The sequence below is a fragment of the Scomber scombrus genome, chromosome 5 (assembly GCF_963691925.1).
Source record: "Scomber scombrus chromosome 5, fScoSco1.1, whole genome shotgun sequence".
In the NCBI taxonomy this organism is placed as follows: Eukaryota; Metazoa; Chordata; class Actinopteri; order Scombriformes; family Scombridae; genus Scomber; species Scomber scombrus.
The window spans coordinates 16,333,318-16,355,804 of record NC_084974.1 but is presented as its reverse complement, the minus strand read 5'-3'; the positions used below and the strand labels follow the sequence as shown (position 1 = coordinate 16,355,804).

Below are 22,487 nucleotides of genomic sequence, written 5' to 3'. Positions count from 1 at the left end.
GTTGCTGGAAACAAGGTCTCTTTTCCTTAGCTTCTCAAAGAAAAGATGAAAAGTCTTACAAAGGCTGTGTGTGTGTGTGTGTGTGTGTGTGTGTGTGTGTGTGTGTGTGTGTGTGTGTGTGTGTGTGTGTGTGTGTGTGTGTGTGTGTGTGTGTGTGTGTGTGTGTGTGTGTGTGTGTGCTTACATTGGCTATGTCCCTCTCCAGGTCCATAACTCGTGTCACCTCCTCTCTGATGCGGGTCTCATTTATGGCCAATCCTCGGTCGGTGCGGATAAGCTTAGCCAGGTCAATCATGAACTGCTTGTAGGCTCGACATGCCTGTCAAATACATGCACATTCATGATACTCACATCTTGACTTCACTTCAGCTGGAAAGAAAAAATGTTTGGATTTACCAGCGACCAAAAACCAGAGGCAACAGTGTGCATTTACTCACAGATACATACACACACACATGCGGCTCGCCTCAAGCTGAGTGCAGTTAAGTGTTTCTCTCTGCATATCAATCAAGAGTCTATGGTAAACTGTAAAGTAAAACCAGAGCAGAGGATGTCTGCTCCAATCACACACATCTGGTCTGGATTGAGAAACAACCAAATTTGTTCTCCTTTGCTTCTTTGATTTTAATCATCACTTAAGTGCCTCAGAATGCATTTTATTTATCTTATCCACACACATTCTTTCAAATGCATTTACTATAAGAAAACACACAAATGAACACATTTAATTAATTCCCGGCACTGATGTTTCAACTGATGCCCTCGTCATTTGTTGGGCATCAAGTTTCCAGGAACAAACTCCAGGGGACATGAAAAACAGACTCAGTGGCACTTGCCCAAATGAACACATGGAGTTGTTTTTGTCATGGATCAGTTGAAAGCCTTAATTATATTACAAGTGTGTGTGCACATGCATGTGGTGTGTGTGTGTGTGTGTGTACATGTGAACTTTAAGCCCACCTCTGCGTAGGGTCCAGTACAGGCATAGTAATCTCTGGACAAGAGGCCAAGGCTGGTCTGCTGGTCAAACTAGTAAAGAGGAAGACAAGAAAACAGATGTATTTATATAAGCCAAAGCATTCAGATTTGAATTCGTTGGTGGGTGGTTATTTTCAAGCTCGATGGGATATGATGTGTGAGTGCCTGTGTGCATGTGGGTACATGAAAGAGAGAAAGAGAAAAAAAGGGATGGCTTCATACTGTTGCACACCTACATGAATGATGTGTGAATTGGAGTCCCTGTCATCAGTGCCGACAAAAAAGTTAACCAAGAGTTGAGTTCCATATTTCTCATTCAGCTTAGCAACTACGTCCTCAAACCTCCATGTTCCACCTGAAAAAAAGAGGAAGGAGAGGAAAACGAGGAGAGGAATAATAGGAAAGAAATGCCTGTAGGCGATATTTTCTGCATGCAAGCATATCATAAAGAATGATACCATAGACAGTGTCCCAGTTGTCCAGAGCTATGGGCCACTCAAACACATCAGGCAGCATGGCAAGCAAAGGAGACCCTCCTCTTAGCTCAATTAAACCTTAAATGAAGCGTAGATAAAGACAAGCAAAAATCATATGTATAGATAGATAGATAGATAGATAGATAGATAGATAGATAGATAGATAGATAGATAGATAGATAGATAGATAGATAGATAGATAGAAACATATTTTTAAGCATATATTTATTTTACACAAACATTCAGAGAACTAATTAAAAAAGAAAGTAAACCTTGTTATTATTCATACACTGATCTTCATATCCCTTAATTAATCTATGCTAATGCACATTTGATGAGTTCATTGTGACTTCTGCATCATGTAATGGTATAAAACTGAAAGACAGTAATTGTCTTGCATTTAAAAGCCAATGGTTGAAAAAGAGAAAGAGTAAGAGCAATTAGGGAAAATTGAATGAGCAACAGATGTTTGATTTTTTTTTAAAGTTCAATTTAGGACATTGGTAGATACAAAAAAAGTCTGTGATGCTAACTCACTCTCATTGGTACATGACTTGTAGAGGGTCTTAGCCTTGGTGAGAGCAATGGCTTCCCTGTCCACTGTTTTTTCAAGGACACCTACAAATAAAGCAGAGAAACAGAGCAAGCATGAGGGAAAGAAACACAGATAAAAACGGAAAGATAAAGGAGGAGGAGGTCTACATGTCAACAGAGGGAAGAGGAAAGAGAGAGAGATGTAAATAACCTCAGGTACAATGTAGAGTTTTTCATCACTGTGGATTGGAAATAGAATCCAGCTGTCGTCCAGATGCATTTAATCATTTTAACCGAGGCATGTTGTCTGTCCCTGTGTCAGAGAGCGCTAACAAAAATAAAGTGATGGCTTCAAAACATGGCAATACATAGCAACTACTCAGAAAAAAGGAATGGCATTATTCTACGAAATAAAAAAAGCTAATAAAAAGCATGATATGAATGCTTTTAAAGAAAAAGTCTACTTCAAAGCTGCCATGCACAAAGAAATGCTTTAGAGCTGAAACATGTGACACTTCTTCTCGTGTAAATACTAATCGTTTATAATAGGCTGCTTCCTGAAAAAGCTGTTATGAAGTTTGTATATAATGAAAAAACAGTCCAACATGTAATATTCTTACAAGAGTACTGTAGAAAACAAATAAAGCCATAATGTTGACTCTGCCTTAATGAGCAGTCTAAAAGTCACTTTCCACTATTCTGGCAATTCTGTGACATGATATCATGAGCATTAGCCAACAACAACAAAAGATCATCTGTTTTTCTTAGTTCTTTCTTTCTTTTTGGAGGGGGTGTTTAATATTGTATTGAGTGGTAGATAAGGAACAAAAACATTTACACACAATAATGACTAGGATTTGTTAAGGGGGATGTATAATATACATATCCAGGTCTAAATTTATATTCTGGGGCTTGACTAGAATGTCTTTACATGATTTACAATAAAAAAAAAAAAATCTTATAATGGGTTCATCCCTTCATTTCAGCCTGTGTCTAAAAAAAGGCTCCTGTCTCTTCAAGGCCCCTCTTCCATTCCAATAACCCCACTCTGTTCTGATTGGTTAGCCTCCTGGAAATTGCTCTGCAACCACCAGATTACCAATCACTTAGGTAACTATGTAAACAAATAGTAGCAGTGTTTTGTTTTTTTTGTCGTTATGCACCAGAAATGGAAACTTTTCAAATACATCTGTACGTGTTCCAGCGTGAGTCTGATCTGAAATATGCTAGTGGACAACACTTGACCAACCCGTGGAACAAACTTAGCAACAACCTTAGCTACATAGGCTACAGAACAAATGTAGAAATGCGCAAACAATCTGATATCACATAGAGAGAGTAGAGGTAACATTGCAAACACAGAATTCAGAGCAGGCTGAAACCTGCACTTTTTTCTTGCAGGCATGGCCGTAGCTACCATTGAGGACACCGAGGTCATGCCCTCGGTATGTTTTTCTTGAAGTTTCGTTTCATTGTGAAAATAGCCGACAAGACAATTATCCTTGCATCAACGGACCGTCACGTGACACGTACTTGCAGATACCGCTGCCATGTCAAAACGAAAGTAGTCGGCTATAGTCAGCGGTGGAGTGAGGTCTTGAAATCCACCGGTGTCCCAACATGTTTCCAATTTAACTGGTTTCCTTACCGAACAGCTCCAGCTGTGTTGCGCTTCCATCAGCAGATTCGTCACAAATTCACAAATATACACAGCATATTATTGGAGATTTTTAAGTCCCTGTTATATAGTGCTCACTTCCAGAAAATATTTGCTGAAGTAGATGTGAACTGCGACTTGAAAATCGCCAGAAATATGTTGTCTACATTTTGCAAACTGTTCATTCATTGGATGAGCCCTTTTCTCCCTTTCCCAGTAGGCCGTGCTCCTTTCCGCATTTTAAGAACAAACAAAGAAAATAATATATTAAATTTATAATTTTTAAATATACAACCATGGAAGTTGTAGAATACTGAAATAGGAGTTGATTTAAGTTGCAAAATTGGAAGTGATAAGAAAGAACTGGACCACAAGAGTGACCATGACTGAGAAATGCACAGCAAGAAAGCGTTATAAATATATCATGGATTACATTGAATTAATAAATATACCTTTGGTCTTCTTTTGGACCTCGGTATTTGAAAAACCTGTCCTCTGAAGAAAAATGACACAAAAGGTCATAATGTCAGTACCCCAGAAATGACTTATGGTTACATTTGATCAGCCATACTAATTATGACCCAGAGATGCGGTGCAATTATAAGTTGACCAATTTCTTCATTCTGAGGTGCAGGTTTGAGTGGATGGATTAACTCAAACTTGCAAAAAATGGACAATGCAACAGGAGACTGTTATTCATTTTTTGTTTCCAAACAGGGGGTTTCTGTGGTGTTTATTGTTGGCATGGCGATGAAGGTCACTTAACTTCAAGGACGTGGTAACTTGATCCCCTAACCCTCACAAGGTGGTAATTTTAACCCAAACTTTGTTCTTTCCCTAACCCTAACCAAGTGTTTTTTGTGCGTAAACCTAAGCAGACCTTAAACATACTGTAGCACTGTCACATCATGAAACATTATCATTATATTTGTTATCAGTAATTTGTAACAGTATTGAAAAGCACAGACAAATTATGTTGTCCTTCTGATTACTGCCGAGAGACGCCATATTAGACAATGCTATCCTATGTGTCCCCTCGAGTGCATGGTCAAACGACATATTTGATCGTTGATTTGAAGGAGTTGTTGGCAATTTTACACATTTTTTTGGTTTTGGAACTTTGACCATGTTTAAAATAGACATCTGACATCATAACAGTATAGAAAAAACAGAAAATTATAAAAAGCACAATATGTACCCTTTAATAACCAAAGACCCAACATTTCCTCCAGGAATTGCAATGGGGACCCAGTACAAGTAAAACGTTTGTGGTGGTTTATTATATGTGTATATATAAATACACCACCGCAAACTTTTCCTTTGTACTCTGCCCCCATTACAATTCCCAGGGGAATGGCAGGTCTTTGCTTGAAAGATTGAATAAATAATTAAACATGAATTATTTACTATTGCGGTGCAATTCATCTTTTTATTTAGGGGATTTATATAGGTCATTTGTTGTAGAGGTTAATGCCATGAAAATCACAATTTAAAGTGGCAATTTGCATGCACATTTTTTAATGTACTAGCTTCTAAGCAGACTAGTAATCAAGGTGAGGCTAGTGACCTTAGAACAGGGAAGTCACAGCAAATAATCTGGAAAGAAAGAAAGCAAAGCTGAAGGTGTGGCGGAAAAGGGCAATATGAAAAAAGAGTGAACACCATTGCTTGTTTTATAGCCTGTGTTCATTGCCTCTTCAACACCTGTTGTGGGCATATGGACGCCAGTTAGCTCAGCCCGAGGCTGTAGTGTTTCTAGGTAGACAGCTAATCAAAAAGAGTTTAAGTGTTGGGGTATAAACTTGCTCAACTGCGGGGGAGGAGAACAGGACTAACAATACACTTCCCTTTACTGCCTTAAGGCAATGAGTTGCATATTGTAGCTTAAGGAACCACTGTCGCTTTTCAGCAGCATTGAGCAAGAGGGCGAGCTTAAATACATATTCAGATCATCAGGGTTCAATCCAACATACACTTTGTAATTTTGGTATTTGCTGGAAACCACCATGATAAATGCAAGTAGTACGGTGATACCAATTCACAACAAGAAAACACCTCACACTCAACAGGTATTTTAAAGTTGAACTTGAACTTGCTGTACTAAATAAAAACATCTTGACTGCCTACACCATTGCAGGGTTTATCTAAGACCCAGGCCTGAATCTCACATTACTGCTTTAACTGTAGTTCATGCCAGGGCTCTTGGGTGGAACAAATCCCCTTTTTAAATAAATGTGTTTTTTTGTTTTTTGTTTTTTTAAGTGACTTGTCCTGTCAGAGATCCAGAGGTCAAATCCTTCCTTAGTCATTTCCACAAGTTGTTTCTTCCAGCTATCATGATTTACAGCACTTCTTTTTAAGTATTGGGAGATTTAGGAGAGCTTTGATGTCATTGCTAAGAATCCAACATCTGGTATTGGTTAAGTGGCACAGCACTTCTTGGTTACACTAAAGTCAAAATGTCCTCTGTCCAACAAAAGGACATAACTATATAGATAACATTATGCCAGATACATTATTGTGATCTTTGAGGTTGACAGTTCATTCTTGGGAGATATTGTTTGGTCAATAATTTTTTGCTGTTTTTGGGTCTAACACTTTTTTTCCTTCCTAAAATATATGGAAAAGTATATTTTCCAAAGGCCTGTGCATTAATATGTGGAGTGCATAGGATGTCTGATGTGTGTATTTGCTTTATAGAGACTGCATCATGAATAATGAACGATGCAAAACATCTTTAAAGTCTAAGTGCCTGCAATAAACTTCCTGTACATGCAAAATGTATGTAAATTGTTGACTTGGTTGCTAGTGCTATTGTTTATGGTCATTTAGAAGGAAGATATAAATATGTTTAGGTGGTTCAGCAGTATAATTAAAATCCTGTGGCATGAAATTCAGTCAGCAGCCTTCATGGATTTCACATGGGGAAAAAAATGTATGCCATTAGAAATCCATGGGCATTTACATTTATATTGCATATTCTGTATGTATGTGCAACAGTTGTCCTGAAGTTATTATCCCGTTTATTTTGACCAATTCAGCTATGCATTTGTATGACTTCTGTGCTTACGCGACATGCATGAGCTCACACTGCATGCAATTCTCTGTTAGATAATCGGTCATTGTGAGGAGAGTAACACTTGAAATACCTGCAGTGCATCTTAGCTCTAACTGCCATTTTGGGTGTATTGTGGCTACACTGAGATAAACAACACAACTCTGACCATTGTAGGCAAAAACTGACGTGTGACTGACAAAAACTGATAGAAATTAGTTGTATCATATGTATTTTTATTAAAACATGCTCAAAATCTTGAAAGCATGCACTTTGGTAGCTTAATTTTCTAATAAACTGAACATAGAATATATAGATACTTAAGAACACAGTAGAGTATAAAGAGCAGCGAAACCAAGTATGAGGATAAAGAACAAGACTCCGTCAAGTGAGCCACTCTAGTCCAATTCCTTCTCAAAGTCATCTAGTTTGTCCTTCAGAGCAAACCTGATCCTTTCATGGTGGAGACCTGACAAAGCATTTAACAACTGTAATATTTAATTTGTATGTTTTTCCAGTGTTGGTGCAGAACTTGGTTGGTGCACCCTTAATGTGTTCAGTGTATCTGTAGTGCCAAGGATGATCAGCATGTGGTCGGGTTGTGTTGTCAAACCAGTCACCTTGGAAGAGATGTTGAAAGGGAAATGGATTTGTAGCTGTAATGTTACTGTTTTTTGGCTCTCAGTTCAACTTCCCTCAGGGATGAGTTTTTGAAGCTTTAAAATGCCATAAATCACCAGTATTAACTAGCTTAGCATTTCAGAATGTGCCTCTCTTCTCTACTTTCACAAATATGCCACTTATTGACATACTCCAAGTCGACTGAGCTAGCCAAGTCAAGTTATGAGAACAATGTGTACCACAGTACAAAGCCTTCATCAGTCACAATGACTGTATCAGGTGCTCAGACTCCTTCTGCATTTAAAAAACACAAAAACTGGGCTTAAGGGAGGTTTGTGTATGGCTTTTAGCTTGCCAGACAAACCATGTGGTAAATACAAGCTAATCCAACATGCCTAACTAATTATACCTCTTTTGCAATACAATTTAATACTTTCCACACACTTAATCAAAATGTAAGAAAAACACATGTTCACACCACCAAAACAGCATTTCTGAATGAAAATCCAGCTTATTTGGTGTCAATAAGGAAACCCTTGCAAAGGTTGTATCATGTATTGTAAGGAAGACAATCTTGATACTTTGACAAGCCATCACACATCTTAACATGGCTTCAGGATTGCTTGTCACTTGGTCAAAAGATCTCTTCAGGATCAGTACAGGAAAGGGGATGGATTTTGAATGACTCAGTCAGCTGACAGGAAACTCTCCCCTGACAAAAACAAAACATCATTGATGTCACAGTGACTTGGGATCAAAAGATAAAGATGAAGAAAATTTGACAGGTAGATTAAGAGGCTAGCCATATTTAAAACAACATTTATGCCTTTGTTTAGTCACTAATTTCATTTAATGTCATATCAGCTCATTGTCTCCTAAAAACACCTGTTCTGTTGCTGCAGAACTCATGGAAAACCCACCCTTCTGTCAATACATTTAACAGCCCCAAAATATTCTACACTTAATTAAACATTGAATTGATTTTTTTTTTCATTATCTTTGGGCTTCATTTATGTCCTTTATTTCTACTTGTTTCATTCTGTGTATTGCTGCATTTCACTTCAGCCTCTTTCTACACTTTTATTTTTCTAATCGTCCCATTTTCTCATTACCATGTGTGCACTATCTATGCGCTCATTTAATCTTAATGAAGGCCTGAGATAAGGACCCTTCACAGGGCGCTTCTTGCAAAAGGGCACAGATCATGTGTGAGTGATTAGATTACTGACTGCCTGGTGCTGTTTAACCACAGCAAAGGCTTACCCTCTCACTCTCTCTTACATACACACATACACTCTCCCTGTGTGCAAGTTTGGATTTATCCGAAAATGGATTTTGTGCCACCTGATGTTTGTATGAGACACCATGTCAATTTCGGCAAGAGCATTCATCATGATACAGAATCTGAATTTTGAGTTTATCCTCTCTGTATTGCTGTTTTATGCTTGACAGTCTCTCATTCCACAAGGCATTTCACTCTCAGTGTTTCAGTGTTGCCAGATAGAGTTTTCCTTCCAATCTATCATTTTGGAACAGATTCACATTATAATGCATGCAGAAGCTGTAAACGCAATTGAAACTGAAATGAGATGACACTGTTTGAGAGTGATGAGTCTCAGTCAGAAACAACAGAGTTGTTTACTGTTCCTTCCACAGTATAAAAACACAAAAGACCTTTAAAATGTCATTCAAACCAGTAGAATAGCCCATTAAAACCTTAATTTCCTTCACAAAGGTGTAAATAATTGACAACATTATGTCCTATTTTTCTTTCAAAGACAAGTGTTGATTTTTTTCAGCAGTGCCTCTTAGAATGTGTTGTCAAACAGAACATGTTGTGAAAAGGAGGGAAGTATAATTTACAAAGGTGCATTTCTGTATGGAAAATCCAATCAATGAGCTAAAAATGCTGTTGCATGCACTGCTAGTGCCAAGTGTAAACTACAGTTTACGTTTGCTTGTTTGTAGAAACAAAATAGAACATTCTCTCAGTTCTTTCCGTCAATTTTGGATTAATTCTGTAATTGTGGCGCAGTGTTTGTTCCTAATGGAAACTCTGAAGCAGCCTGAATTTTTTCTCACTGGCCTCTGCTTTATAGCCACAGTAGCTGAGGCTCATGGGTATAATCTTTTAAAGCCATATCAAAGTGATGGAAAAAACATGATTTCTAGAACCCTGACTTTAATCATGGAAAATTAAAGCTGATGACCATACCATAAACCAAGGTTATGATATTGTAACCCTAGTTTTATAAGTGATGGGTCTCAAAGGTAAGTTGCTGCAGCCCATTGTACCCATGAGTACCACTGAACTGGGTGAGGCCATGGTCTAACCTCGCAGGAGTCTACTGTCATGCACCAAACCCTCTGCATACCTCAGTCCCTGGGTGATCATGGAGCACAGGAAAAATGCAGGTGTATCACACCCATAGGGTCATGATACCCCTGAGGGGCATGATACACCTGGGCTGACCCAGACCCAAGACTGGGTTTGGGTCAATCCAGCAAGCACAGACTGTGAAAAGGAGTCCAAAACATCCAAGATTTAGAGCCGTATGAACAGACAGGGCATAGACCATGATGCTGATGTGCATATGTCCTTGACACTTATTCCATTAAACAAGGCTGTCAACACTACCACATGGTGTATAGAGCGTACACAGACTACAGTGGGAAGGACTCTTCCCACCTGCCTGTAGGCCTGGGAGACGCACTCAGAAAACAACACAGCAATGTGTTTCTTGGATAGGGCATTTCCAGCCAAACCATTCCAATAGCACACAAACAGCTGCTCTGTGTGCATGATTGGGGCTGTGCATTCAACATAACATGGTTAATGCACAAACTGAACAAAGCAGATGCAATGTTGCCGAAGAGCAGATGAGCTGTTTCAGCGGAAATGACCAGGAGTAGCAGCAATGTGTCGTCAGCTGGAGCAGGGGGCTCAGTGTCAAGTGTCATCTATAGCAAGCTCCAGCTTGTTCGCCTTACAGCAGAGCATTGGATTGAAATGTTCAAAGTCTCTCACCGCCGCTGGTGTTTCACCTTGGGCAGTAGTTGGCAGTCCACACAGGATAGTGGCTGTTGAACACCTCTCTCTGTGTGGTCTTGTCCATGGCACTTGAGGCATAATCCATGGGGGTAATTGCCAGGTATGAAACTGGGACAAAACAGACAGGAGTAGGCTTCTTGAAGCAGCAACGTCCTGATTAGCTGGTTACATTTATGCAAAGTTCAGTGGTGAATATAGAGTCAAGTGGAGGTCAGAGCTGGTGTGAGAAAGAACCTACAGTATAAACAAAGTATATGTTTTTTTTATGTGGAAGAACATTGAGGATATCATTGAAAGAAGACTTTGAAATTTGAATCAAGAAAATCTATTCTGTCATGAACTCTGTACCATGATGCCAGTCAAAGTAATGCCCATTGGCTGGTCTTTGTGTGTACTTAGTGTACAAAGTTTTTTGTACACTGTTACACTGTTGGCTGCAGTACAGTTAACAGGGGAGATTATTACCCTGGTGGAGGTCTGCGCTTTACTGAACTCTTTCCTGTTATTCATAAGCATCCTGGCTGGCAAAAACACATTTGATTCAAGATTTTTATTCAGTATGTTTTTGTTGGCCAAGAATTACTGCCTTAATATTCATATTATTTTACTTGGCCACAAATCTGTGGTGTGCTATCTTTATTTGATATGTTTATGAGAAATGCAGTATTTATGGTGTTGTGCAATGGTTTTGAATGAAATTCTGATATCATTGAGGTCATGTGAACAAGCCATTTATCTCAAAAGTTGTTTTGTAGTAAGTATGGGATGACTTTTTTTAGCATATTGTTATCCCAGGAAAAACAGACATTCAGTCTTTTTTATATATATATAACGTCGGCTGTTAGATCAACATCACACTTTTTTGGGCATCACAGCTACCTCACAGACATTCAGTGATGCGAGAAACATAAGCTGGTTCATGTATTGCATGCCGAAAGCTAGAATTGACTCTGTACAGTGTAATTTAGACCTTCAAGAAGCACCTTGTGTAAGAGCAGCAGTGTGCTCACACTCACACAGCCACATGCACGTGTGCATGCACGAATGGACGTACGCACATAGGGCTTAGCTTGGAGATGATTACCACATGCTGTTTCACATTTCTTGACTTATCCTCAAAGCTATTCTCAATATACCATGATCCTCTGGTTTCAGACCTCTTCCTCCCTTCACCTCAAAGCCCCCTGGTTTCTTGTGCATCTCACCACCTATCTATTCTTCTATCACTCTCCTTTTGTCTTTTATTTCACCTTAGTCTTTGCCAGTTTTATTCATTCATGCTTCTGCCTGACAAGCTAGTTTGTAATTAAAACGCTCACGGCCAATTGGGCAAATTATCGCACAGTATGCCACACCTGAGTAGGGGGACAGGGGGAAAAAGCTCACACAGGCACACATACACACACACACTGTTGTAGTCACAATCAGTGTGCAGATCCTCATTATGACCTTTTACAGCAGCAGAGAACAATCCAAGGCATTTACAAGCAACCACAAATCTACACAGCTATTCACACATACACATGCACATAGCCTTTTTATTGCTGTCATGCAGCCTCAAGCACTGCAGTGTCCAGGTGTTTCCAGGCCCCTGCAGCTGTTGACAGGAGGATCTGTCCATCAGCAGGCGGTGGTATCCAAGCAGGCAGCAGCGGCCAGTCCCAGGATCAGAGGTCATATGTTTGATGTCACATCGAAGAGTAGAGGTCACAACTCTGCTGAGGCCTCACACTGGCTGGGGCCCAGACCTCAGCATACATCAGTCATTAAGAAAAATTTTAACTCTGAGAGCTAGTAGTTGCTACTGTATATGTCCAAGACTGCACACATGCCATGATTTTGACAATCAAATACATCTTAAATACACAGTATTTTCTGTGTCACACACATAAATGAACATCTACACACATGTGTGTATACAATACAGTGTGAGACATTCCTTCTCTGACTGGTAAGCCAGAAGGAATGAGCACAACACTGACGATTGTTAAGGAGTTGAGCTGTTGAATGATTAGGAGCAGTTCTTTTAGTCACCTCGTTCCTTTCTGTGGTAAAGGCAACTTTTAAAGCAATAAAGTCAATAAATTCTGAAACAACAACCTTTGCACCTTGCCCAGTCTTTCCACATTAGTTGCAGAAGCCCATTTCTCCTCTTTATTCCTCTCTCTCTCTCTCTCTCTCTCTCTCTCTCTCTCTCTCTCTCTCTCTCTCTCTCTCTCTCTCTCTCTCTCTTTCTCTCTTTCCCTCCCCCCCTCTCTCTCTATCTCTCTCTTTCTCTCTTTTTCTCTCTCTCCCTCTCTCTCTCTCTCTCTCTCTCTCTCTCTCTCTCTCTCTCTCTCTCTCTCTCTCTCTCTCTCTCTCTCTCTCTCTATCTATCTCTCTCTTTCTCTCTCTCTCTCCCTCTCTCTTCTTCTCTCTCTCCCTTTTTTCTGTGTGTGTGTGTTTTCAGACAGGCAGCACATATCACCATGTGATAAATGCAGTAAAATTACAGCAAAGTGTGAAATAACGCCACACACTTACACAGAGATATGCTATGTACGTAAATGCACATATGGTAACAAAATGCTTAGAATGAGTCCTTGTTGGGCAATGTTTATTTTGCTTTTTCCCCCCATGTGTGATTTTTATGGGTGTTAAGACTACCGTGGAGAGGAGAGAAGAGGAGAGAAGAGGAGAGGACAGAGCAGTACAGAACAGAACAGAACAGAAGGAAAGTAAATTGTTACAAAACACTTTTTTTGGAATCATCTTATCTTTACGCACATCATTGTCAAGGATCAGAAGTCCAGATTTCTATAACACACTTTTAGAATTAAACTACACTACACAGAATGAATGAAGATGCACTTTAACCACTAAAAGCACCCTGTGATGGAAAGGTATAGAAAAAGATTGCTGACTACATTATGATCCCTAAAAGTTATATTGTAAAAAGATGTTTATCAAGAAGTGAATGGAAAGCATGGCCAGTGAGAGTGGTCTATTCACAAAGAGCAAGACTTATAGTAGCTGAAGAGTTTTGGTTGTCCATGAAAAGTTTGTGCCCCTTAAAGATTTAGCACCTGCTCCTCAAGACTCGACTGGCCTTCTCACAGACATCTTGAGGTGAAGTATGAAGCCACACAAATCCACAAGCACCCACACATTTGCAGTGTAACATGACCCTCGCTGTATCAACCATGCCACAAGGACACCAACAAGACTCTAACACATGGTAAAAGCTAGAAAAACACCTGAGACACATGCATACAGTACAAACTTACATGTGTAGACGTGTGTGTATATGTGTAGACGTCTTTTAGCACAGTCTGAACGCAATGTCCTTACATACACACACACACACACACACAAACACGCACACATACACACACACACGCACACACACCCACGCACACACACACACACACACACACACACACACACACACACTGATAATGTCAGCTGTGTTGACAAACGCCGAGCTCACATGGTAGGCAGCGCTGAAGCCAAACTCCCCTGGCATCTGTGATATCTATAGAGCTGCAATCCCTGAAGGACAGTCCTCTTTAGCTCATATACTCGAGCAACTGAATCAAGCTGTTCTCACTTCTCTCACAAAGCAAGTGGACTGAAAAAGACGTACTCTTGTAGGTTTAATCATCATCTTAATCCTGGACTAAATGCAGAATTATCACTTTGATGAAAACAAGCAGAACAGGTCTCTACATCTTTCATAAAATGGTCAGCCTGTCTGTCAGTGTTGTGGTCTTTCTGCAGATCTTTGTTTGTGTGTGTGTGTGTGTGTGTGTGTGTGTGTGTGTGTGTGTGTGTGTGTGTGTGTGTGTGTGTGTGTGTGTGTGTGTGTGTGTGTGTGTAGGTGTCTGACCTTTGAGGATGACCTCCAATTCGTCTCGTAAGATGTCAAAGGTGCTGTATCTAGAGGTGGTCTCTGGGATTATGTTCTTTTTAAGCCAGCCTCCACAGGCATACTGGTAGAAATTATCACATGGGTCCACGCTAGCATCCATGTTCTCAATAAGACGGGATGCTGCATGAAGAGAAGGGAAACAAGCTGTGAGAAATTAAGGAAATAGTAATACTCACCCAGAGATTACTATACTTAAAGATTTAGGAGTCAGCAGACATAAATAGTATACTTACTTACTTTCATAGCAAAATTAGACAGTAATGTATCATAAACCCATTTACAGGTTGTTATGTGCTAGACTATTTTTTGGTTGGGAGCAGTGACTAAACAAACCAGATTTAACGTGTTAATTACCGAGCTTCAGAGGTACTGGTTTTGTTACCTTTGGAAAGATATTCCCCCTTTTTTCCAGTTTTATGCTAACCAGCTGCTGGTAGGAATCTTTTGTGAACAGACAGATATAAGAGAGGTATTGCAATAAATGATGTTGGACATCCTAAGCAAAACAACAGCTTAGATTGCGGATCCACACTTGAGTGCACACCAAAAATTATTCATGCTACTGTATGTACTAATATAATAAATAAAACAGCTCCTTTTAGTTAACGGTTCATTAAAAAAGTAAAACACAGGCCCTTGAAAAGTCTTGATATGCACCAATTGGCATAAGAAAACTGTAGAATTGGGTTCTGTTTGGCACCAATACTGGAAATGTGTTTACTTTTTGGAGCTGCAATTACATTACATGAGGGAGAGATCTCTTGTGACAAGGCTGTCAAATCTTAATTAATTGGGACACTGGTTCCCCAAAAATGAATCTGAACTGAATTGGCATCTGTTGCTGTAATCTAGAGGTAGATATTAGTTAATTTCTCTTAACTTGTGTCTTAATGAGTTTTCTAAAGTTGTGGATACACTTACTCAGCCATTACAATTTGTTCAACTTCCCTTGTAGGCCCACCGTTGGTGAGAGGTGATCCAAGGACAATAAACCTCTGCAAAATGTTTCTACTGATCAGGACTGTTTCTGATTTGAACACTGTTTTGACTCAGAGGCAACACATTCACAGCTGAAGTCTCTGAGCTTTCTGCTGCATTCTAAATTTTCCCATTCTGTTCTCCATTGAGAAAAATGGAGAAAGTCAAAGTCTTCAAAATGAGACATTAAAGCAAACACACAAACAAACAAACACACAATGCTTACCTGACTGTGTGCAGTCAGCCGTGGTGCAGATTTCATCTACAGGAAAATGCCAAACAAATCGTCACTCAGTGGGTTTTTTTGCAGTCATCAGTCATTATGTCAAATACACATAATCTCCTTCCTCTTTCTTTCTTTCTTTCTTTCCCTTCCATCTCATCCTACTCAAACGTACTACTTACTACTTAGGAGTGTTTCTTTCACTGTCAGAAATGTAGGTGTATAACTGTAAATCTGACATGTGCTGACAAAAGTACACATGCTGTCATATTACCTTCATGTGTTGAGTGTGAATGCATGATGTGCACACAGGTAAGTGAACATGCAGATATAAACACAGACAAAGTCATTAAAGATCCTTTCTAGATGTATGAAGACATACAAAAATACTCAAAAATGCTTGGGACTGTGTATATGATATTTTTTTCCCACAAAAAATATAATTCCCTCATAAAATCCTTAAAATGGCATCTACTCCTTCCACCTCATTAAAAATCCACAATCTATGAATATAAAAAAATGTTTAATTTTAAGAATTATGCTGCTGGACACAATATATCTCGTACTTCACTGAAAGGTATGTTGTGTATTGTTCCAAAATTGGCTTCGAAACTATTTGTGATGTCACAAATCATGCTTATAGGCCCATCCCTTAAAATCAGATGAGCACAGAGAAACTTTCCACATTCAGCAGATGAATGTGAAAACAGTCTTCTGGTGTCAAACTCTGCACATACATCATTCTGCACAGTGAGGCTCAAACATCTAACTGAAGGAACAAGAGGAAAAACACATTTTGCAGTAGAGGGGGACTTTAAACTTTCTCATTTTCCTGACATGGCACCTTACACATTTATCAAGCACAACACTGCCAAAGATAATATTAGCTATTATTAAATGTAATTCGATTAACTTATCTGTCAGGAGTTCTTAACTTGCTGATCTTCAAACCTGTGCCTTTTTGTCAATAATTAATCTATAGATCCATAAATAAGATGTTTATTAATGTTAATGACAAACTATTCTTGTACCGCAGCACAATCATCAGTTATCCTTGGACTTCTTACCACTTGTGTAGTTTCTAAGAACCAGTTTAATACATTTTTACAAAAAGCGAGCAGGTAAGCATTAGTCAGGATATTAAAGGGGAACTATTATGCTGATTTCCAGCTCTATATTTTTATTCCAGGACTCATCTAGAGTAGATTTGCATGATACAAAGTTAAAAAACTGTATAATATATATCTTATGCTGTCCCTTTATGAAGCCCCTAAGTTCAGCTTCTGTCTCTTAACAGGTAGTCTTAGCTCCTGTCTCTTCAAGGCAGCCCTCCGCTTTAAAAACCGGTTGCATAACAACATACAGAGATACTTAAAGCTATTTGCCCAGCAGATCAGTAAGAAATACTGTTGGGAGAAATAGGACAATCAGAAACAGCCACAGTGACGATGTTTGATGAAGTGTTGCAGACAACCAGCACTCTTCCAACAGGTAAACTACTTATTTAACTTTTCCGTGCTGTGTAATGGAAAAACACTCACAGCATGACAGCTCGAGTCATGGTTGGGCATGACTACCCTAAAAATAATGAAAAAATGCCATAATGTTAGCTGAGAGAAGCAGTGAACTGGTGTTCTGTGTATGGAGCAGATGACCAATCTGTCACAAGCCAACGTCAGCTCAGGCTGAAAGTAGAAAAAAAATGTTGGAAACTGAGCATTCAGAGCAGTCTTTTATCTGCTTTTATCTCACACGGGTTATGGCTTCATATGTTTCCCTGATTATTTCACACTTTGTTTACGTTTGAGTGAAAATATAGAAAAGCAGAAGTGATTTAAAAAACTTGTGATATTTACTTTGTGACATTGGTCTGAATCAGATGACATAGTTTTGTAATGGCAAGTAGGTGGCAGTTGGTATCATAAATTAATTGATGAAATTTGACTTGAATATATGAGTTGCACAAATTTACACAAAAGTCTGAAATATTACATTTCACAATGTTTTCAAGGTGCATAGAATATGTTTTGTAAAAATTCTTGTCAACAATAAGGCAACTCCAAAAAGGACATTTGCACGCTGCATTCTTCTTTCTGGCTCAGTGGTTGTACTTTTGCACTATGCTTTGAAAGCATGCAGCTCAAGAGTCCTCTATTCACCTGAGCAAAATGCTGTTCTTCAGAGCACTCCCTCATGTTAACCATTAACTATGAACTCAGTTTAAAGTGATAGCGCATAGACACTCAGTCTCAGGAAGGCAATCTTCAATAGTAGAAATATTTTTGAATTACGTGATGAATTTCTTTTGATCACACTCAGATTTATCACATTTTCATCAATGTGTAGCTGAAGACGGTTTTGGGAAAAGATATTCTTAAGAGGCACTCAGTGTTGCACATATTTCCCACTTTTCACCATCAGCAGTCCAGCAGAGACCCCTACCCTTAAATTCAGCACTCACCAGTCTTCTGAGTGGCAAAGAGGATGACGAGGGCGACAATGACAATGAAGAGCAATGAGACGATTGTAATGAGGCCGATCTCCAGGGAGGTCCAGCGGGGCTTCTTAGCCGACTTGGGGGGGCTGGTCTCTGTCATTCTCAGGTCTCTTCCTTCAGCTGCAGGCTGTATCAACTCACCTGGGAGGAGAAGAACAACAGCAGGACAGCTGACTGATTAATCAGTTGACAGGATATCAATTTGAAACAATTCTGATACTTTATCAAGATGATAATTGGGCAAAAATGCAAACAAATCAAAGGATTTACAGCTTGTCTGTCTGTTTAAATCCATTATTTAGGGATTGGGACTAACAAAGCAAGCAATTTGATAACTCTGAGAATATGATGCATATTTTACTCTTTTCTGACATTTTATAAATAGATTAATCCAATAAAATGAAATTAAAACAATCATTAGTAACATGCCTAAATCGAAGACAAAAAGGGAGCCTGAGACAGACTTAGATAACACATGAATAGAAATAAATAAATAAGAGATTAATATGTGAATTATAAATAAATGTATATGTCACATGTTAACTAAAAATGAACTAAAGAATTAGTGCATTTAACATCTGTTTACAAGGTTTTGAACCTTTAACATACATTTGCATCATATCTGTTACTGTCAGCAACATTTACTGATCCATAATGTATTTCCGCACTTTGGCAACATACTATTTCAATTTGAAATTATCTAAAATTTGTATTTTAATAAAGAAACTTGAATTCTCCAGATTGGTGCAGGCTTAAAAAGGAAAAGACACATGGCAGTTATCACTAAATAAAGACAAATAGTATTTTTTTACCCAGTCTTAGAGCAAAAGGTGAGAACAATGGAAGTTCTTACCCTCTAGCGGCAGTACACTCCAGACAGAAAAAAAAAGAAACACACTTCTGAAGAACAGAAAACAAGATACACCTTCCCTCTGCTACTCACTATATAGTGTGTGTTGTCTCCTCTCTGGGGCCAAGTGAGAACTTTACAAAGTTCATGTAACAAGCAGTTAAGTCTATCTCTGAAGGCAATTAATCCTTAATCCCTTACTGACGCTGCACACACATACACTGGTGCAATCACCGCACACTAGCATACACACACACACACACACACACACACACACACACACACACACACACACACACACACACACACACACACACACGTCCACAGTCATGCTCTCACACACACTTTTACAGGCTGGTGTCATGAGGCGCCTGTGCAGATGGGCGGGTTCCTCTATGTGCTGGCTGAGATGAGAGCAACACACGACCAAAGGACAAAGTCTCCTAGCATCCTTTGAACATGTAGAAAGCCACAGACACACAACATCACCTACTCTAACACATCCACATGCATCAAACACAGTCCCAGCCCTGCTAGACTTCAAATCCCCTTCCATTCCTCTTCATGACAAAAGAATAGAGCAATGTAAAATAACCCCCCCCCCCCTGGTTGCAGTCATTATCCAGTCTGGTAATTGGCCATTATTGTATACACCAACCACAGCTCCCTACAGGCTGTTCTCCCCCCTCCACACTAGCACTCCAGCATGCATGACTTTACCGTGGGTCGTAAAATTTACTACAGGAGAGTGGTGGCCCGACATGTAATGGATACCTTCCCTTTTGCAGTGTTTGTGTTTGAAAGATGTTTTTCTATATGCAGTATATGCAAGACACATGGGGCAGAGAATGGGGAGGGAAATGAGTGCTTAATCCATTAAAAGAAGACTTCAGATTATATATTAATCAGAACTTCCTGACAATCGCTCTTGAGCTGCAGGGGTGCATAGGAACTTTTAGTCAACTTTGCTCTTTTCTTTTTTTGTTTGCAAGCAAGTACATCACTGTGACAGCAGTCCCACTGCTCTAATAAAACCATGTGTGCATGTCAGTGTTGCAGAGGGTGCATATTATTGGCTCTAATCCTGTCACATTGAATGCCAAGAAATGAAACGTATCAAAAAGGAAAAGGGACATAAAGACGTTGTGAAAGAATGTACAAAAAGGAACACAAGCACAGAGGGGGGAAAGAAAGATGTATAGATGGAGTGGGACACTGAGAGGCAGTAAATCATGTTTAAGTGACTCCCTCACAGTATGCTCAGGCATGTCAGGTATGAATCTTAAGGAGCAATTACTTGATGTGTCTCTCATGTACTATCACTCATATGTACACTTACAGCTGTGCTTGTATACATGACTCTGTTAGGATGAGAATTTGTACTCAGGCATGTTTAAAGTCAGATAACTCTTCGTCACTGCTTCTGTGCAGATTAAGAAACCTATACGTATTAGCCAGTATGTGTATGACATTGATGCCTTTGAAGATGTTTGCTCTGTGCGGGAAGACTGTTTAACTTATTTGTTACATGAATTTCCAATTCTGCTTATGCTGTTTCTTGCTGCTATAGCAATACACTGCCACTGTTATTTAACTTTTTATAATGTGGCTGTGATGTTTTTTCTTTTGTGCCTTGGAAGGTATATACAGCATGTGTCTGCATTTGTAAGATAATGGTTTATGAAAGGGGTACCAAAAGTCAAAACTCTCTCTCTCTGTGTCCCCTCTCTGTCGGTCTCTCATGATATATCGAAAACATAAACAGTCCCTATGTCTTGTGAGGCCTCACAAACCCCTTCAAAATTAAACCCATCATTCACTGAGACACCTGAAAACACCCATGTGCCTGAACACATAAGTCACTAAACACTGCTTCCATTAAGTCACTTTTTACAACCTACATCCATGTGAGCCATAAACATGTACCAAATTGAGTTTGAATGAGTACTGGAATGTGGCCTACTTTAACTTAAAATAATACCTTCACTGGGATATTCATTTCAGCACAGGGCCTATAGCTGCACACCGAAGACTAAATCACTTTAAAATCATTTTGAGAGAGAAGACTTGATGTCCAAAGGTACTGTGGTCTAGGTAAAATGAAGTCCACCTTTTAAATAGCTTTTTTGATGGTTTTCTGATAGCAGTATGAATTGAATAAAGAAACTAATTTCTAAAGGGATATAACACCAAAGTTGCAGCAACCTCACCATAGATGCATACAGTGATACAGTGAACCAGTACTTCAAAGTAAAGTAAGTATTAATAGGATACCCTGCAGAAATTCCATTGCATTAGATGTTATTGTTTTCTGGTTAAACCGAATGCAACAAGGTGTTCAAACTCCAGTGATAAAAATATTCAGCTGCAGCACACATTCGAGCAAGACGCAGCTAAACGCGTGCCAGCTCCTCATCTCCTGTTGCACGTCGGGAACTCTGAGGGGGGTGGCATGACCAACTAGAGCAAGCTGCCCCGTATCACCCAGCCGGCACGCGCGCACACGCACATGCAAAAAAAATAATGCACGTACACAAAGACGGATACGCACACAGATGGCACCGCGCTATAAAGGGCGCTCATGGTGCGTGAACGACTTACCAGATGTGTCGGGAAATTTTCGGTCGATGATATATATGGGCATCACATCCACTGATCAAACATCCATCAAATCCACAAAGGGAGCGCGAACTGCTGATCGATCTGTTATACAGACGATCTATTTGCTTCACCCTGGATTTCAACAACGCACAAACCGATCCCGCCTCTCTTCGTCTCCTTCTTCTCCTTGCTTTGGCTTTCTATTCTAGGAGTGCACATTCACTCACACTCACACACGCACATACACACACACATACACACACACACATGCACACTTACGCACAGACCCTTCACTACAACTACCTACTGTACTGTACCACATACCCAGTGAGGATCGCTGAATTCAAATGACCCATCAGAATGTTGCGCGGCGCGATTGGGCAAGTGTGTGATCCACAGGGGGAGAGATCCCATATTTATACAGCGTATGACATGTACTGTAGTGAGGGGGTGAAGTAGCTTTCTGAAGTTCCCTGTTCACCGAGTCGCTGCCTCATCAGGGCTGCGTTTAGAAGTGACCCTCGCAGCGGCACTTGCTGCCAGTGGCGCCTAAAAACCTTCAGGGCGCAGGTTAAGGTGAAAAATGTGATAAAATTGTGTGATAATCCATAATACTTTGTGGTTAGGTATCAAAGTGTATACAGCAAAATCCATGTCACATTAATCCAAAGTGCAATGTGGTGTGTTAATGATCTACAGCTATTAAATAAACTAAGTATATCAAAGGGTCAGAGTATTTATGGTCAACACATTGTCTAAAATGTTGTAGTGGGGTCACATGGATGTCCCTGCAGCTCCCTTGGTGAACCACTCTTAAATCATTTGAAACAAAACAAAGTGTAACTTACTTATTTGTCTGGGTCTGTACAGGAAGGTTAGGGTGTTTGAATAGCCAAATTCATGAAAAATAAAAACAATTACCCAGAGTAGTCTAATAATTCTATGAAAATATCAACCTTACTGTAACCACTGGTAAGGTTAAAAATAGCATCTCTTTAATTCAGGTTGCACTTAGAACATGTGCAAAAATATGGTCAGTATGGGAGTCAGTAAGC

General features: G+C 39.5%; 1 protein-coding gene across 3 annotated transcripts in view; it reads right to left on the bottom strand.

Annotated features, from left to right (window-relative positions):
• The window catches only part of LOC133980171 (neprilysin-like), a 37,486-nt gene extending 15,617 nt beyond the window's left edge, over window positions 1-21,869 (bottom strand). For 2 of the 3 annotated variants that reach the window (XR_009925159.1, XR_009925160.1), the window contains exons 1-9: window positions 21,433-21,869; window positions 17,946-18,122; window positions 15,488-15,523; window positions 14,242-14,403; window positions 1,992-2,072; window positions 1,437-1,532; window positions 1,215-1,333; window positions 961-1,029; window positions 185-319 (exon numbers count right to left, since the gene is read on the bottom strand). Coding sequence is in view for 1 of the 3 variants with exons in the window: in XM_062418778.1 (XP_062274762.1) it covers window positions 185-319; window positions 961-1,029; window positions 1,215-1,333; window positions 1,437-1,532; window positions 1,992-2,072; window positions 14,242-14,403; window positions 15,488-15,523; window positions 17,946-18,122; window positions 21,433-21,475 (918 nt within the window). In the remaining 2 variants the exon portion in view is untranslated. The remainder of the gene's footprint in view (window positions 1-184; window positions 320-960; window positions 1,030-1,214; window positions 1,334-1,436; window positions 1,533-1,991; window positions 2,073-14,241; window positions 14,404-15,487; window positions 15,524-17,945; window positions 18,123-21,432) is intronic. The other variant, XM_062418778.1, reaches the window with a different exon arrangement.
• Window positions 21,870-22,487: the final 618 nt, after the last annotated feature.